At 38.7% G+C, this 18,947-nt stretch overlaps 1 protein-coding gene across 2 annotated transcripts in view; it reads right to left on the reverse strand.

Moving 5' to 3' along the window:
* Positions 1–18,947, reverse strand: part of LOC117950025 (BMP/retinoic acid-inducible neural-specific protein 3-like) — a 47,958-nt gene that overhangs the window by 14,242 nt on the left and 14,769 nt on the right. For both annotated transcript variants that reach the window (XM_034880680.1, XM_034880679.1), the window contains exons 3-4: positions 16,508–16,698; positions 13,281–13,465 (exon numbers count right to left, since the gene is read on the reverse strand). In XM_034880680.1, the coding sequence (XP_034736571.1) occupies positions 13,281–13,465; positions 16,508–16,698 (376 nt within the window). The remainder of the gene's footprint in view (positions 1–13,280; positions 13,466–16,507; positions 16,699–18,947) is intronic.

The raw sequence follows: 18,947 nt of genomic DNA on the forward strand, positions 1-18,947 counted from the left end.
GGTCCCCTGCTGGAGCTGCTGCCCCCGCGACCCGATACCGGATAAGCGGTCGAAGATGGATGGATGGATAATAATAATCTAAGACTTTCAAAATAGAAAAGAACTGGACTTGTGAGTCAAAAGAACAAAAAGGAAAATACAACTAAGGAACAGCTGTTTACCTAATGCCTTTGACTACACTGGAATCGGCTAACACGAGACTTACGTCTAACTACTTACAGCCTTTTCCTACTTATGGAACTCAGGTCATCTCTCGACCTGAACTCACTTGAGCTGACCCAAACCGAACTGGCGCTCCTTCCCAATCTGAATCTCCATCTCCTGAGTAACTGAAACCTCCCTCTTAAATACCCTGATAGCACCCCGTGAAATGGATCAAACCATTCTCAATAACCACACTGGGGTGGCGCAAGAGAGAAGTTTTTAACGGCTTTAACAACAGCCAAAACGCTATTCAACGTAACGAGATACTCGTAGCAATATAAATATAATCCTAACAGGTTTAACCTTTTCACAGGATATGTCAGTTTACCATAAACCGTTTATCAATTAAATCAGAACACTTACGGTGAACTCCGCAAGTCCGCCCGGCTATAAAAGCACCCGTGTATACGGGAACCTCCCTTTTGGTACGTCAGAGGACCCAGGTAAGATAACACAATAATGACTGGTAATACTTCTAAACTAAATAAACAAGTAGCGGATTAACCCAAGAACCAATTGTCATGTGATTATTGTAACTCAGGAATACATAACAAGATAAAAGGATAATGATGAACAATGGATAAGAATTATAAACAATGATTAACAAATTAGCGAGTTAATGGATTCAACGTTGTGTGCATATATCACCGTAGTCTTAGCTGTTCAAAGTGCGCACTAGAAAACCACGTGATAACTGTAGAGCTGTGAAGATGAATGGAGTAATGGATAAAGCTAAACACAATAACAGGTAACTAAAGAAACATGTGGTCACACACATTAGCATACCATTATGAATCTTTGAAAGTCAATGTCCAAATGTTGAAAGTTTAAGTAGCGCATCGCTACGGTGATGGTCGCAAAGCGCCCTGTCACATGAGTACATACAGAGGCCTGTGGACAGTTGCAGTGACTTGCGTGTGTTCAGGGATGGCCCTGATTGTCTTTAGAAAAATACAAAAGAAAATAACTATAGAGAACCGTATCCAGGGCTCAAAGACGTTACACCAGATTTGTGCGGATAAAACACTCACCAACACACACACATGCACATACATGAAAGAACTCAAGTATGATCTCTCCTGTCCTTTTGAGATCATGGATAGATTGTTTACAATCTCAGCTAAATCATCCTTGAGGAAGCCTGATTTGTACCCTGCACCCTCATATATCCAGGCTCCATGGGCGGCAAAGAAAAACTGCCAACCTACAGGGAAATCCATCTCCTTCGAGCGTCACTTGCGAATTATTGCCAAACACCATGACGGTGTCTTCTTTTAATATTTTCCCAAAGGTTAAATAAAAGTAATAACATCTTGCTAGATTGATGACAGCAACCGTGGTTTTCGGCCAGGAGGAAAAGGAAGACTTTTGCCGCTGTGGGCAGAAAAGTTGTCTTTTCTTTTAACATCTACTTTTGACTACTACAAGGTCAATTAGGATACTAAATACAGAGAGACCTGAGCATGATTTAAAACTGGGAGCTCTGTATATAATTTTTACATCCTGTCTCTTACTCAACACAGTAAAGCTGCTGTTTTTCAATTTACAATCCCTTAGAAGTTGTCTTTTGAATACAAATATGTCATATTAGGCAGGACAGGCAGACAGAGATGTATGGGAGAGTAACTAACTTACATTCTTCTTTTTTATTATTAAGATGTTAACAAAACTAATTAAAATCCAAGCAGCCTCCCTAGGGATCTGCAGATTCATTTCTAACACAGACAGATGTCCTTAAAGGTGAAAATTGACCAAATGCAAATATATAGATTTCTTTTCTATGCATAGCAATGAGACCATCTGCAAAAAGAACCCAGTGGAGCAGTGCATGTGTGCACAGTCAGCCTTTTCTTTTAGAAATCGACCCCAAAAAGAAAAGAAATAAAATATTTCACTACATTAAAGACCCCATGATGCTTTTTAAGTGCTAAAAGCAAGAAAACAAAATTTTGATATGCAAATTACATGGATCAGTTGGGGGGGGGGGGGGGGTATTAATGTGCCATAATTGACTACAAGATAATTGTGCTGACTGTGTTGGAATAACTAACAGCTGCATTTAATGGAACATTTAATTGCACTTAAAGGCTTTTCTAGAATAAGCAGTTTGCTAAGCTTACACATGCTGTGAATGTGACTTGTTTATCTTATCACTATGAATTTCACTTTGCCCTCTAGGCTTGCCTTTTGATGTCTCCTCATTGTATAAATGTTCCTTCAGAATTTATTCATCATGAAAATAGATCTTGTATAACCTCTAGAGTCCTAAAATTGTTACCTTTGTTAAATTTATTTAGGGCTGCCTGAGATGGCTGCAGATTAATATCACCATAGTAATAGGAGTGGTTTTTTTTAAATCACAATTTGACAAATCATGAGTGATCATATTGATGTTCAATGTTTGAGCGACCATGGTGGCAAAGCAGCAAAACAGATCTTGTTTCTTATAAAGCAAATGATCAATTTTCATGGATTCACGTAGGCTAAAGCCATTTCAGATTCCCATTAAGCTAAACTCGTTTTCCTCCTGTGCTGTATCCGTCTGTCTTCTCCCTATCAAAATTGCGCACAGAATCCTAGAACGAGCAAGCTTTTAAGCTGCCAAGTCATAAAGGCTCAGTTACCATCAAATCAATGCTAAGCTTCACACCCTGCATATAGGCCTATGCAATATTAAACCACAACTCTGAAAAAGGGTAGTCACATTGGTCAAATATTGCTGGAAATATCAGAATGTAACACAAAGTATCTTTGTGTTTTCACACATGAACTGTGGTTATCATGAGCAGAGTTGCCCTTTCAAAAAAGTAGCACATAGCAGTAGATTCTCCATGTCAGACACATTCTCACCTCAGTTTGGTTTAGGCGAGAGACTCAACTGAGTAGAGCGTGCAGAAGGCAGGACATAATGAGGATCACAGCGTGGCCATAGCAGATCCATAATTTGGTCATAAACAACTGAGTCAAAATCTCTTGTTTTGTGTTTAAATGACCCTTCTTCTTCACCCTGTGATATTAGCATTCTTCCAGTTTTGTGAGCTGCATGATAAAAACGTCATCAACACACCCACTTGCTTGCTGTAAAATGTCCAGTTAGAGGCTCTATTCCAACATGGGCTCCTGGGTGAAACCCTGTGTGTGTTATATCATATGATAACCTATGCAATCATTATAAGGCAACCAGTAACAAAAGGTTCATGTGAAACGGTGATGTGACAGTTAAGTTTTGGGATCAAAATGTATATTTAAGATTAGAAAAAAGGTTTGTTGTTTGGGTTAAAAGGGGTCCCTAGGTTAGGGTTAAGGGGGTAAACCCTAACCCCAACCCTTACCCCATAGGCGTCAGTTTGGTTTGAAATGTGCAAGGGACAGAGATGAATTCGGAAGTGCATTTCCAGAAGTGCTGTGTAAAATTATGTATTTTTTTTCTCTTTTGCGCACGTCATGTTTTGAAAGACACTGTCCTGTAGCTTACTACTGTAAATGAGTACAAACGTGGTTTAATGCACCATAACAACGATCAATGATAGACGATCTCATATATGCTCCTCATAAACACTGAAAACTGTTAAAACACCAAACCCAAAGTCCAAATATTATGGATGTTATCTGACATTAATAGTTTTGTGCTATATTAGAGCCTATTGTAAGGAAACACTTTAACATGGTTTAATTTACCTAAACAACAATCAATTTCTCTCTCATATGGCTCTCATAACCACTGAAAACTGTAACTCTAAATTTTTTTTCTGAAAATCTAAACCAAAGTCATATTGTTATGGATGTTCTCTGACATTAAGTGTTTCTGCTTCAAATTTCAGCAGGTCAGCGGAACGGCTGTCTCATGTGCTTTATAAGTCATAACATGGAAAAGTTTAATGTGATTTAATGAACTTTAACAACAATCAATCATCACCAAATTTCTGTGTTGATTTTTGAACAGTTTTCCATGGTTATGAGGAGCAATGTGAGAAAGAAATTTGGTAACCATTAATCATTGTTTAGGTACATTAAACCACGTTAAGCTTTTTCACGTTTTAGAATGTCCCGACGTGCAGTGTGGTGAACAGAAGGCGCGTAGCCAGCGTAGCGGCAGGACAGCTGTGTGCCTGCCCTATGGGGATGGAGATTTTTGTGGATATGTTGGCAGCTGTCGCTCAAGAATTATGTGTTTTGAACTTTACTTTTTAACAAAATTGAGCTTGAGGTTTTCAAAAAAAGTGGTGGGTACAAAATGATTCATGACTAAATCTGATAGTTACGCGTACCCACCGTCCCCCATCGTCCCCACCGTTCCCACCGTCCCCCACCAAAATGCCAATGCCTAACACTCATGATAGAAACATCAACACACCTACTTGCTCGCTGTGAATTCTCCAATGAGTGGCTCTATTCACACATGGGCTCAAAACAAAAAAACACAGTCTTTTTTGGGGAGATGGCGGGGTAAACTCCATATCATGTCCAATCCGACTAAAATGGACATTTGGGTTCTAGCATACAGCTCTGCTTAAATATCTAGATAATTAGGTGTGCAGTGCATGAGTGAAAGGGACTTTAATAAGGTGGTTGATCAATGCAAGCTGTTGTAACATCATCAGCGTGCCTTGTCCAAGTCTGGAACTCTGTTAGAAGGGATGAAACCTGCTCTTCTCTTCTTACAGTATTTAGTCTTTTAATGATGGTGATTGAAAGGGCTCATGCATCTAAAATATCCCATACTCAACTGAAGTGAGATCTGGTAATTGCAAATGTATTTCATCAAGTTCTTCACAGAGCTCTCTCATTTCATGTAAGCATCTACATTTTTCATGTTTTTCCAGTTATTTATTTAGGTTTTTCCTTTAATTTGTCACCAGTCTGTATATGCAAGCAACAACATTCCCAAGTGAGCCCTGAAGGCATCCTTTTCAGCTTCATATTACACTCTGTGAAAATGGAGCTGTGGCTGCTGCCAGGTGCGCTGTTCAGGGAAACACTGCTGCTTGGAAAGTTGACATATTTCCACTCCCAGACAACACAGCGGCGCAACGCAGTGGCTCAGGACGTGTCGTTTCAACTGTTGGAGCAGGTGAGACCCAGAGCCAGCATGCGGCATCAAAACTGGATTTAACACTGCTCAGCTGCTAGTTTGTTTCCACAGCAGAGGGAAATATATTGTCAGGCCGAGTATTCCCACTAGAACACTCTCAAGTTCAAAGTTATTGAAAATACTAGTTTTGTTGCAAAAGCAAGTACATGACATAACAAAGACAGGAAGCAGGATAATATAAACACACTTAAAACAAATGTTCATTAATTAATATGAAATGCCAAATATATCAAACTAATTAAATGTATTATTCTCTCTCTCACACTTGACTAAGCGGGAGTCACCACTATATACTGTACTATCTGATTTTATTGAGAAGCCTGAAAACTGAATTTTTAAAGCTGATAAATTGAATACAATTAGCATGACAAAAGGAAATTATGATAAGTTGTGCAATTAAAATACCTTTTTTATCTAAATCAGATCTTGCACAGTATGTAAAAGAAGATTGCCTTTGTGTTATTGGTGCGCGGCCTCAGAAGGGCAAAGCAGCACTTAGCCCGTTAACATGGTCCACTGATACACATGGCTCTGAGGCACATCCATAACATTATTATAAGTCCAGTTAGGTGGGAGTGTTTTGCTGATGAAGATTCATCACTGCTGCAAATCCCTCTTATGAATAATTTCACAAAAAAACAGCATAAAATGTCACTTAGTGAGCTTGTGTTGTCAGAATGAGCAACAATGGGCTTTAAATGGCTGCACTTTCTGCTTGCTGGGGAAAAAAGTATGAGATAGCATTAATGTTTCATGAAAATCATCAGTCATTTCAAATTCGCCTCATACCCTCCACCTTTCAAGAATCGTTGGCTTAATCACCAATGCATAGTAGATGTGCAAATTCCCATTAGCATCTGAGATACGTTTCCGGCTGTTTATTCAGTCTTTGAGGATTTCAATGCATGTTTTAAGACCACTTTGTTGCACTGGCTTACAATCTAATGTCAACCAGCGAGGGATAAGCTCATGAACCATAAGCAAGAAAAAGGGGATGAAAATAACATCAAAATGAGATTAGTGTGTGTTTGTAAGAAGAAGAAAAAAAACCTTTAAAGCCTCAGGGGAGTAGAGGGGAACCTTTGGTAGAAGAAAGTGGAATTTAATACTGTATGTGGTGTTATGTTCACTAAGACTCTCTAAGGGAAGCTAAGCTATGCTATTTTACAGGAAGTACCAGTCACTTTTAAAGGGACAAGAGAGCGAATGTGATTCTGTGTTTCTTTGTGCTTTTCGGGCATCACTTCTTTAAACCAGCTGCAGATTAAAGACAAACAGGTGGAAGAAATTAACTTCTTTGACAACGGTAGTCAGATATGAAACTAAAGCCAGGAGCAGATCCACCTATTTATCCCATATAATATCTGAGCTTCTTAACCCTTCACATATCAGGGAGGAGATAGATCACAAAGGTTGAAGTGGTTGAAGACAAAAAGAAAGGAATTGATGTTCCTTTCTGAATAATGAAGATGCTAAATAAAAATATGCCCGCAATGAATTATTCATCAACTCTTGTGATAAGGGAGCGCTTTGTTTATTTTTTGTTTTTTTTAATCCTGCCATCAAAACTGCCCCAAACTCATGGAGCCGTGTTCTCTGCAACCGTTCCTCAGCAGCCATTATCTGATGTCTGAAGCTTGCCTCTGAATCGTTTCTCTTCCCCACCAACAAATGAAGCGTAACGTCACACGACTGACTGAACAATCAAGGCTTGCGCGGCAAATTGGGTCAAACATTCCTCATCACTTCCCCTCCCCGTCAATAATGTTCTCCTCCTAACTTTAGTTTAATGAATCTCCAATACAGAGAAGCCTGGACTGCAAATCAAAAGGTAGGAGCGTTGATTGATGTAGCAGGAAATGCTGCATCAATCAACACTCTTACCTTTGATTTGCTGCACTTCGATCCTGTGCTCAAAGGCCGGCTGAAGGAGGCCTGTCTGTACTTGTCTCATCTCTTCTGTTCAGTCGCATATGACACTCATACCACAAAATGTTTGACAAATGATGGAGGTTCTCAAAGGAAATAATGGAGGGGCTGATGCAGCACTCTGTAGCATTAGAGACATTTTCTTTTCCGCACTCACATCTTACTTTTCCCATCTTTGATTATTTTCCAGTGCTGTTACACTCTGTGCTTTCTGGCCTCAAGGCCAAGCATTTCTACCATTTAAATGTGTTATCTCTTAAAACCAGGGGGCCAGTGTTCTTCTCAAAGGCAGCTTTGTTTTGGCATCCGTCTTCATCGGGGTGAGGTAAAAACCCATGTTTAAATTAAAGGCTGCTGACTTTCTGAATATTTTACATCAGTCACCTGAAAATGTCTTACAAACAAACATACCCTGGAGGGCTCTTTCTCTATTCGTCTCAATCAGAGCTTTTTAGCGGCACTTTGGTTCAGTGGCGGCTGCCAAATCAGCTCAACGTCCTCTTGCCAATTCACTTTAGAGAATGTAAAGTTTTATCTCTGATGGACTGTAAAGCAGGGCATCACTAAGGACAAGTCAATGAAAAATGGGCTACAGCTCAAAAAAAGGCAAGCAATTTAGAGCTTTAGCTGCAGCTACACAGAATAAGGGGTATAGACCCTGATATATCTGCTCTTCCAATGGAACTCTGTCTTAGACCTACCGACTCGCTGATGACTGCATAATATACTATGTAAAGTCCAGGCATGTATATTCATAGAAAATTGTGATTATTACCACAGACTATTACTAGGGGTTTGAAGGGAAGGCCAGTTTTACTTAGTATTTTTACATTTAATGTATGGTATGAAATCAATCTCAGCAGTTAAATATTTGACTAAATGATGTGGAGGCAATTGCCCAGAATAACTGTAACACTCATACTCACTTTATCTTATTAAGAGGGTTTTGGTAGGTAATCTGTTGGGTTACAAATACTACTAATAATAATAATATAGTAGTAACAAAATAAAGGATTTTCATAATCAGTTTAGTCACCAATAAACAATGCTTAACATGTGCTAGTTCCAGCTTTTCTAACGTAAGGATGTCAAATTTTATTGACGTTACACAACCACTTTAGTACTTGAAGTCTACGTTCCAATTCCGTGAAGGAAGAAGGTCAGAGTGGAAGGGGTCAAAAAACCTTGGCACTTTTACGAGGAGGACCTCTGTTTGTGTCCTGTGTGAAAACCAATGTCAACGTTGACTTATTTTAACTAAGGTACGTAAGTAACCTTACCTAACCCTAACCCCTAAGCCTAATGTACATACGTACTGTAGTTAAAATTACGAACACACTTATTTTAAACCAGAACAACTTTCTTTTCCTATTGAACCCGGATCCCCGGTTGGGAGGTAAGACCTTACCACCGGCGCCACTAACCCTGATGTCTGCCCCAGTCTTTATTACTTCATCATCACACCTGGATCGCCAAGCCAGTGCAAGATAAATATTAATCAATGACATTAAACCCCAACCCTAACCCATGTAAGTACAATTACAAACTACTTTAAATCAAACCACTTCCTTTTCCTAAACCTAACCAAGTAGTTATTTTGCCTAAACGTAACCAAACTGGTGACTTATGTTTAGATGTGAGCATGTGGTAATCTTCTGCAACCAGTGGTATTTTAGGAAATGCTCCTGCGGGTTGTATTAGATGCAAGAAACAAAAAACAAAAAAACATGTGGTACTATGAGTTGGAGGACTTGCTGGTTTTCCAAAAAGACACAGCATTAAAAAACAAAAGTGGTCCCACACCAGATCTATAGAAAATTATAATAAAGCCATAAATAATTATCTATTAGTCAGTTGAGATGTGTTTGTGTGGTACATCCACTCTCAAAACTACCACTGCAGAGGCTTGTGAAATCACAGTAGACAGCACAGAAAGACTGAAGAAGCTGACAGTGTCTCAGATGTGGCTGTTTTTGCACGTTGCTGATATTACCTACATTCCATGACGTTAATATATTTTTTACCACAAGTGAGTGTAAACACATTAATGCAATGTGAGGTAACGCGTTTCTCAGAAAGCAAACCGAATTTAGTATGCAGTACGAAGGCAAACTCAGCCAATTCAATTCCTTCTGCCTGATAACAACTGACATATTGATGAATGAACACCCCCTGAAGGTATTAAGCAGTACAAGATGCAAGGTGATATTTACATCATATGCATATCTTCATATGCATAGCATGCTGCTCCATGTGCAGGCCTGTATACACATGAAAGAGCAAAGAGGGAAGTAAACCGTACTGCTCGCTCTCACTGAGTGTACATGTTTACTCCAATGTCACATAACACTGTGAAGTGCATACAATACCGACCAGCTAAATAATTACTCAATACTTTTGATTTGCAATACTTATAGAATTGCAATAAATGAAAATCACGATACAGATCAAATTTGCACCTATGTGTTGTGAAAGAATAAAATCATCCCAGCCCTATTAATTTTATAGGCTGGTGTAGTTATTTTACTAAAAAGAATGTTTGATTTTCAGTTTCATTTTTCAGCTACATTTTTGCCTCACCATGGCTTGCAAGTCCTTACGTTATCAATTGTTTTTTATATCAAAGATTTTATTTCATAATAGTGAATGGGATCTCAAAAACAGGACTGGGTCTTGATTGTTATTAATAAAGCAGACCTTTTCTAATGTCCTTTTTGAGTTAAGTATGTTTCTCTATCACACACACAGCTCTTTTGCGGTTAGAGCATTGGTTACAATAAATTTCCAAGCAAAGCCTTAATACATCAAACAAATAAGCCAGCTGTGATACAGTAACCTACGATGTGACTGTTACTTTTAAATCAATGGGGGCATTCACATTTTTATATAACAATTTAGAAAGTAACAAAATTAAAAACAATACACATTAAAATCTAATTTAAATTCATGAGTACGCTGAGATTATGCTGAGACATCTAAGACTGACAACGACAGCTCACTCACGGTCGGCAGTTCTCATAGTAAAAAACGTATTTGCCGTCGTGAATGTTTTCCAGGTGCACAGAAACTAAAAACAGCAACTATGAGAGCAAGCAACAACATATTTGTCACTGTAAAGTGTTTTTTTCATGGGATGGTTCACTCATTGCAGTAACATTTGCAAAATGGTTGCATCACCCTAGAATGTAACATCTGCAAGGAAGAGATGCCCACAAACAACACATATGTAGCTCAGCGTAAATTTTGTCAGGAAGACCTAACTATCAATGCACTCCCAAATCAATTCAGCTGCTATCCTAAGACATGTTTATTTTATCATACGTGTTTAACTGTCACATATCTGCAACTAGTCTCTCCAGATTGAAATGTATCTCAGTGTAAATCCTTTCAGGAAACCTCACTCTCAAACAAATCTCTACCTAACTCAAATCAGCGGTTGGAGGCGTTCACCTTGCTAAACCAATCAGAATCGCACACAAATGGCAAGGGCCAATCATAGAGTCACAACCCTTGCTTTAAATAATCTGTTTCCCCCTTTGCCATTCAGCTGTCGTTGCAGGCAAAGAGTGCAACCCTCCGCCCCCCCCTTCCAACTCCTCTCCAAAGGCGTTCACTCTGAATCATTTTTCCTAATGGCACTGTGTAAATATATGTTTGGAGGGGTACCGCTCCTGAAGCAACCGGAGGTAACCTAGGAAACTATCACTACTCCCACTGGGTTTTTTGTACCCAACAGGGAGCACAAGCACCATTTATATAGCAAAACCATAACAGCATTACATAAACAGCAATAATTACATTTTGTATTTACCGTACAAAATCTGTTGTCACCTAATGTACTAAAAAAAAAAAGATCAACTTTGGCTTATCTAAGCACAGCCCTGAGAAGGCTCTTGTCAAAGTCTTTAATGACATCCAGCCTTAACACAGACAGTGGCAAAATCTCAGTCTTAGTATTACATGATCTCAGGCCATTTGACACGGTCGACAATGACATATTACTAGACCGATTGGAAAACTGGGTTGGAGTTTCTGGCTCAGTACTTAACTGGTTTGAATAATACTTACAGAATAGGGATTATTTGTGTCAATAGGTAACTATACATCTGAGCATACAAATATGATGTGCGGAGTTCCGCAAGGCTCCATTCTGAGGCCTCTTCTGTTTAACATCTACTTGCTCCACTGGCTCAGATTATGGAAAACAACAAACTAAGTTACCATAGTTATGCGGACAACACAATAATTTACATAACCCCTTCGCCAGGGGACTATAGTCAAATACAAAAACTGACTAAGTGCATCGAACAAATTAACGGCTGGATGTGCAAGAACTTTCTGAAATTAAATGAAGGAATAACTGAGGTGGTTGTTTTTGGAGCAAAAGAGGAAAAATTAAAAGTCTGCGCTCAGCTTCAAACAACAATGTTAAAAACATTGTTGACAACAAAGACAAAGACAGAAATCTTGGTGTAGTCATGGACTCTGACCTGAATTTTAACGGCCACATTAAAACAATTACAAAGGCAGCTTATTATCACCTTAAGAACATATCAAGGGTTAAAGGACTTATGTGTCAACAGGATTTGGAAAAACTTGCCCATGCTTTCATCTTCAGTAGACTTGACTACTGTAACGGTGTCTTTACAGGTCTTCCTAAAAAATCAGTCAGACAGCTGCAGCTGATTCAGAACGCTGCTGCTCGGGTCCTCACTAAGACCAAGAGACTGGATCACATCACTCCAGTACTGTAGTTTTAACAGTGGCTTCCTGTGTCTCAAAGAATTGATATTAAAGTACTTTTGCTAGTTTATAAATCACTCAGAGGTTTAGGACTAAAATACATTCCTGATCTGCTACTACACTGTGTTTTATTGGTTTTATTTCTTTAATGTTGAATTTTTTATTTTTAACTTTTTGTACTTGTGTTTTTATCTGTTTTTTTGTTTTTGTTTTTTAAACTGATTTTGTGTAAACACTTTGAATTGCCCAGTTGCTGAAATGTGCTATACAAATAAAACTGCCTTGCCTTGCCTATCTAAGCCGGAACAGCTTCTCTCAGAACAATAAGCAAAGCTTTAAAACTACAAACCAAATGCCGTTAAGTGGATTTTGAAACATTCATTAGGGCAGCAGGTTTGCATGCACAGTAAAACAATATGAGTCAATATTTCATGGTAAAGATCACATAATATTATAATATCACCATAATGATTTGTATAAACTCAATGTCATGTAGGTCAGCAACTCTATAACTCAATGTTTGTAATGTTTGCTAGTAAAAATGGTTGAAAGGGTGTATGCTGAATAAATCTGGAGACTAAATCCAAAGAGAAAGGAAAAAAAAAACTGGACCCTTGGTGGCAATAACAGCTCTTCTCATTAATATGAGCTAAACCTGCTGATATAGTTCCCGTTGAATGCTCTATACCGGCTATGATTTCATTAAGTCTTTACTAAGTGAGCTAATCAAGAGCACTTGCCATGTTATGACAAATACAACAATTACGTTTTTCAAATTAAACAATAGCTAATCTGAACAATGTCGCCATGTAATGGCTGCAATCATCCAATCGTCAATCAGTGTTGCTTGGTCAGGTGCCTTTGGCGATTGATAGTGATGCAAAAAGTTTCCTTTAGCATCATTTAGATGCACATGGTAGGGATATTTGGCGCCACTCTTTGACGCTCTTGGGCCTCTCCTGTAGCCCTTTGGCGTCAAATCACAACGTTTAGATACGCTTGGTGGAGACTCTTGGCGTCACTTTTTTGATGTGGGTTGGGATGTTCATTTATCTGACATGCAGCACAAGAATGGGACAATAAGGTTTAGAAAAAGATTGTGGGTTGGATAACAAAATGTACGTTTTTTTTAGTGAGAAGCAGGTCTCTTGGATGAAAGTCCTGCGCTGCTGCTTTGCCTAGTGCGTTCCATTCAAAAGCAATTTTGTTTTCTGAGAATCAGTGATCAAGCGTCAGTATTTCACGAGTTGAGAGGGAGAAGGGATTGTTTTTTTGTACTGTTATTGTTTGACTCAGAGCAGCAAGCTTTTACCTTGATGGCAGTGGAGGCAATCTGGATGTGGTGCAGCTTGTGCAGGGTGCTATCCCTGTCAATGAAGTAGGAGGCAGCCAGCTGGTGCAGAGCTTCCAGAGTCACAGCTGTGCTATTGGATTCACTCACTTCAGACGTCCGACTCAACTTCCGCTTGTCCACAAAGATCATTAATGACTCTTCCCCTAAGAATACATACACATACACACACAGACACATAAACACACTTCATTAATGACTCGTCCCCTGTGAACATGCACAAACAATGTTCTCAGTGGTGTAATGATACATTTTAACCCATTAACACCTGCCAGCACTAATCTTGCCATCACAGATAAACATGGTAAAAGTGGAAAGCTTTTAGAAACTTAGCTACCTCTGGTCATTTTGTAATGTGCTCTACATTGTGTCATTGTGATAAGTCTGTGGCTACAGTATCGTGCACAAATTGAGATGATTTATGACGCACCAATTCTTTTAATATGAACAGAGCCAAAGCTTTCGGAGCACAGTGCATTGACAAACGGTAGAAAGAGTGAAAAATCAATGAAAAAATACTTTTCTAACAACATTAGCTTTCATGGGGAATTTAGTTTTAATTTGGAAAGACTAACATCACCTACATTTCCACTGGGGATACAGCGTAGATAAAGGTTAGCACTCGTCTCCACCAAAATGTGAAAAAACTCTCAATTTCAATAATTCACTTTGTACATTATTAAGTCTTGAAATACTTAAAGAAAACATGTTTTTCTAATACAAATAAAGTTACAGAAATAATATGGTATAATAGTCTTAATTGCTTTGCAATAAGCGTCTTTATTTTGACAAATTTCTTCTTTCTTTGGAAACAGGGTATCCTGTAAGATTAAGTTGTTACCAGGAATCACATTTTATTTCACAAAATATTATCGGTAAAATATGCTTCATAAAGCACCTTTAAAACACTTGCACATTACTAAGATAACAACCACCTATATGTTCATTACCACTAGGTCAGGGGTTTTCAAAGTGTACGACTGTGGGCCTCCTCTCACACAAAGCTTAGTTTATTGCCTAGTTTTGCTCAATTCCTGGATGCCTATGGGATGGGAAAAGCCCATCCCGTAGACTCTATATCCTAATATTGCTGTTTGACAAAACTTTAGAATACACCAAATACATAAAAAGGCTGTCCCCTGGCATTTATTAGTTTCTGACTCTGGGCATGTGAGACAAAAAAAATCCAAAATACTACTGGATGTCTGAACTATGTCTTTAGCCAAGTCAATCATTTAGGCTATTCCACATACAGTATATGTTATTCTTTTGACAAGTAATGTCATAACTAATGTGATATATTTGTTCACTTCCTTTCACTGAACTTCCCCTGAAACATCCTGGGAGCCCCACCTCCCACTTTGAATGCCTCGGCTGTAGGTAATATCAGGCCACGCTTTGGCTCCTTTCCCTATTTATTTTTGTTTGCAAGACACAAACGTGACTTTCTTTTCAATCTATTTTAAATACTGTTGATATTCATCATGGCTTTGAGAGTTTATTCACAAGAGACACAAGATGAAAAGAGCCAGCAAAGGAGCTGGAAGGAGATGGTGCAGCAGATAGCTTGGGGAGCTTTGCTGCACGTCATAGTACTCTGGCTAACTCACATCCATTGTTATGGAAACTGGGGATTCTTTTCGTTTGATAACTCCAAACATAGATTGTACATGTTGAATCAGACAATATGGGTGTAAACAACCACAAAACACTCCAACAGTCACAGCTGAGACAATATTTAGTTACATATTTAGTTGTTTGAGCATACAAGAAGATTCAGAGCTTCAAATCTGTTTAACTGCTGCTCTGGGACCTTTTTAAAAGGTCATTCTTGTATGGCAGTTCTCCTTCATTCTATACCTGATGGTCTACAGCAACAATGATGGACGAACAGAGAAATATGTGGATGGCGTTGTTCCAACTTAGGACACTGTGTTGAATATATTCCAACCCAATCTCACGGCAGTTTGTCACATGATCACGCTGATTTGATTTGTTGTTTCGTCAACAGTAACACGATTTTCTTGTTTTTATATATATCCAGGTTGTTCTGGACCTTTCTGTGTAGAGTTTGTATGTTCTCCCCATGTTTTTGTGGGTTTGCTCCGGGTGGTCCGGTTTCTTGCATGACATACTGGACATGCTAGGTAGGACTACAGTTGAAAAATAGCCAATTCTCTTACACTTTACAGAAAATGTTGATTAATGTGCATTGTCCTAATCAAATAAATAAATAATATATATATATATGGCCGCCGGGACACGATCCACGGTCTCCAGGGGGATGCAACAACAGGGAAATGAAACGCCGAACGGACTGAACATGCGAGACGTGCTAAAACAACCGGACGGTTGTGGTTAAGAAAAGAACCATGGGGAAAGGTGGCTGCCTGGACATGATCCACAGTCTCTGAGGGACACAACAATGAAATGAAATGCCAAGCGCAACACACGCTACAACAATGGGACGGTTGTGGTTAGGAAAAGAACAACATGAAAAGGATCCGTCACACTCAGGACGCTATTCCCGGTTGCTAGGGTGAACCAACCTTCTTACGCAGACTTTCGGCTTTTAAATACTACTCGCTACCATTATAGTGCTGTTATCATGAAAGATGCTTCCCATTGAAAAACAATACTTTAAAATTCGTGCCCACCACCACATACAAAACGAGAAAATTGTGTCCCTGTAAACTAATCAACAGATTGAATAACGTCACCATTTCAGAAACTGCCATGTGACTGGGCTGTATATTCAGAACAGGGGAAAAAAAAGTCAGTTTTACCTTTTTCCTATTTAAGGGTTTCCACCACATCTAAACACATGGATTAATTAGAGTGATAATGGAAACACCCATCGCGCAGTTCTTTGTAATTTACTGCTGCGTGACTGTGATGTATGAATGGATGTTGGAAAGTAGACGTTCAGAGTCTTACAAAGTAGTCAAGTTCTTGTGAGTATTTAAAACAATTATCAAATACAGTATAATTACATTTTGTTTCACTCACTACTGAATCTAGACCCTGTTGGTTTAAGTTGAAATACTGGTAAAGTTCCACAAGCCTTATACAGGTTCCTGGAAGGTTTCCTGTTTGGAACAGGGCCACGTGTTAATCTTGGGCTTTCTCCTGTGTATAGGGTAGGTCAATAAAAACAAAGAGAATCACAGCCTGTTTACTTTATTTACCTCCAAGTGTTGCAGAGAGCAGGAAGTGGGTTCCGTATTTCTTGATAATGTTGTCAGTGATGGCGCTGAGACTGGGCCTTCTGCCCAGTTGCCTAATGGTCTGGAGGAACTCCGGGTCCAGCGGCAAAGGAAAGCCATTGTTCTCTTGTCTCTCAAGGGCCACGCTGTTCACCTTCCAGCGGCCGAACTCCCTGCAATGTCACAGAAACACATGCTAAGAGTAAGCAAAGGACACAACACATGAATGCTGCATGCAGGCACATTCAAGAAAAGGACAAGAGTCCAACAGAAGCAAGACATTGTATGGACGATTCAAAGACTAAATGCAACAATGCACTATTTCTTTTGTTTTCTGCTTCTTGAAAGAAAGATTTCAAGAAAGATTGAGAGATTTGCCCCACTGTTACAGTGGAAGAAACACAGCTTGCCCCTCATACGGAGGCTTATATTCGGATCTTTTCCTGGTGAACCGTATGTATACTGTAATACTGTATGTCTGCACCTATGAGTCAATCTTTTGTACCACTCTTTTGAACATGAAGAGGTAACTGTCCAACCACAGTGCTTCAAAAACATGACCTGAGAAAAAAAAAAAAAACATTGCTCTATATTTTTTTTAATTTGGGGAGAAACTTTTTTATCTGAGCTTGAGAAAGAAATAACATGAGAAGGTAAAGTGTTGACAAATACTGTACATTTATAAACCCAGACAGGTGTCCTTATAGCTGCGTAAAACTACATTACAGTCTGTTGCCGTAAAACATATTATGGCAGTTTGAATACTGCTTATGAATGCTAAATATGTGGACGTGAAGTAAACTAATGCTCATGCTGTTTCTACCTCCGGCTCTTTCAAAGAATTGCTTTGAACTATATTGAAAAACATTGTCTTTCTCCACCTATTTCAATAATAGCACAATCTTTTTTCATCTGGTGTCACTATTGGCGCAGCGGATGGACAGGCTATAATCATGGATGGAGTCTTGCTGATTTCAGGGCCTCTTTTCTTGGTAACAGGCTTCAACTGAAGTTGTTTGATACTCAGCCTGGCCTTGGAACATGCCAGCTGCCTTTATCTACCAATTGCAGACTGATTGCTGCTGCTTGATATATAGATTAGCGTTATCCAAATGCAGCTGGTCATAAATATGGTTTTAGAGAAATGGTAGACCTTTCAATCACTGTTGTCAGTCGTTGACACAAATAAAATCAGACATGCAGCTGCTTGAATTTGCCTTCAAAGGTGTTTTTGCTTCATACAGGTGAGATTTACATGTAAAAATACACCATGTTATGTCGGAGAGTTGCTGCATTGCAAACCATATGTCTTCTGATAAACACATTTCTGCTCAAAACTCTACATCTACCCTCCTTGTTCAGATGAAGTGCTGGGAAGGTCTTTTTAAAGAAAATTAAATTATGAATAAAAAAAGTGAGAATTTAAAAAAATTATCTTCTTCACCACCTTTTCCACTCCCACATCCCACCAAGACACATCTAAAGCCAGACAAAAAAATTTTTTATTTTATTTTGAGAATTAAATACAGAAAGGAATCTTTAATGTAAGCTGAGCAATAGGCATGACTCAGACAAGAACATGTGAGAAGACACGTGCATATACTTAATTTTGACTAAATTACAGTTATTGGAGAAAATCAACAAATAATTTGTTTAACACTCAACCATTTCATCTTTTTCTTATAAATCTTGATTTGATAATGCAAAGATCCCGACTGGAAGATGCTTTAACAAGACAGATTGGCAGCCCTCCCATTTTAATTTTCTGCAATTTGGATACCAGTTCTAATGGGGAATATGACAATGGCCCATGAACTGAGACAAAGAAAATATTTTACTCTACAATTTCCAATATCCAATCTTAACTGCATCAATTTTGGGACACTAGTGAAAGTCCAATATTCGCTCACCTTTAATCTCTACTTTGGTCTCCACCAACACCTGAGATAGATTTCTGGCTTTGAGCTGCTAAACATAAAAACGGAAGCAGGATTGAGGGCCACTGAGACTGAACCATATTGTGGCATATGGTGTGGCGTAAAAAAAGGTGGGTTTTAATTATCTGTTTATTGATGGGTGGCAGTTAAATATGCTATCTCTTGTTACATTAGCTTGCATTTTTGCTTCACTGTGAAGTGACTTTGTCATCTATTTCATTCACTAGATTAGCCAAAAGCAGATATTCCCATCTCATTGATTAATCTATGAGGAGTCTTAATTGATTTTCACAAACTGTGCAATTTATCAAAGATTTCCATTAACATCCACATTACTCTATCTAAATCACCATCGCCTAGCAGAATCCCATACAAACATTTAGCTTCTGCAACCGTAAAAAAAGTGTACAAAGTGACAAAGAGCATTTTTTTTCTTCCAACACTGCTCGCTCGTCCTCTGTTTGCAAAGTAGCGAATAGGAACTT

The sequence above is a fragment of the Etheostoma cragini genome, chromosome 9 (assembly GCF_013103735.1).
Source record: "Etheostoma cragini isolate CJK2018 chromosome 9, CSU_Ecrag_1.0, whole genome shotgun sequence".
NCBI lineage: Eukaryota > Metazoa > Chordata > Actinopteri > Perciformes > Percidae > Etheostoma > Etheostoma cragini.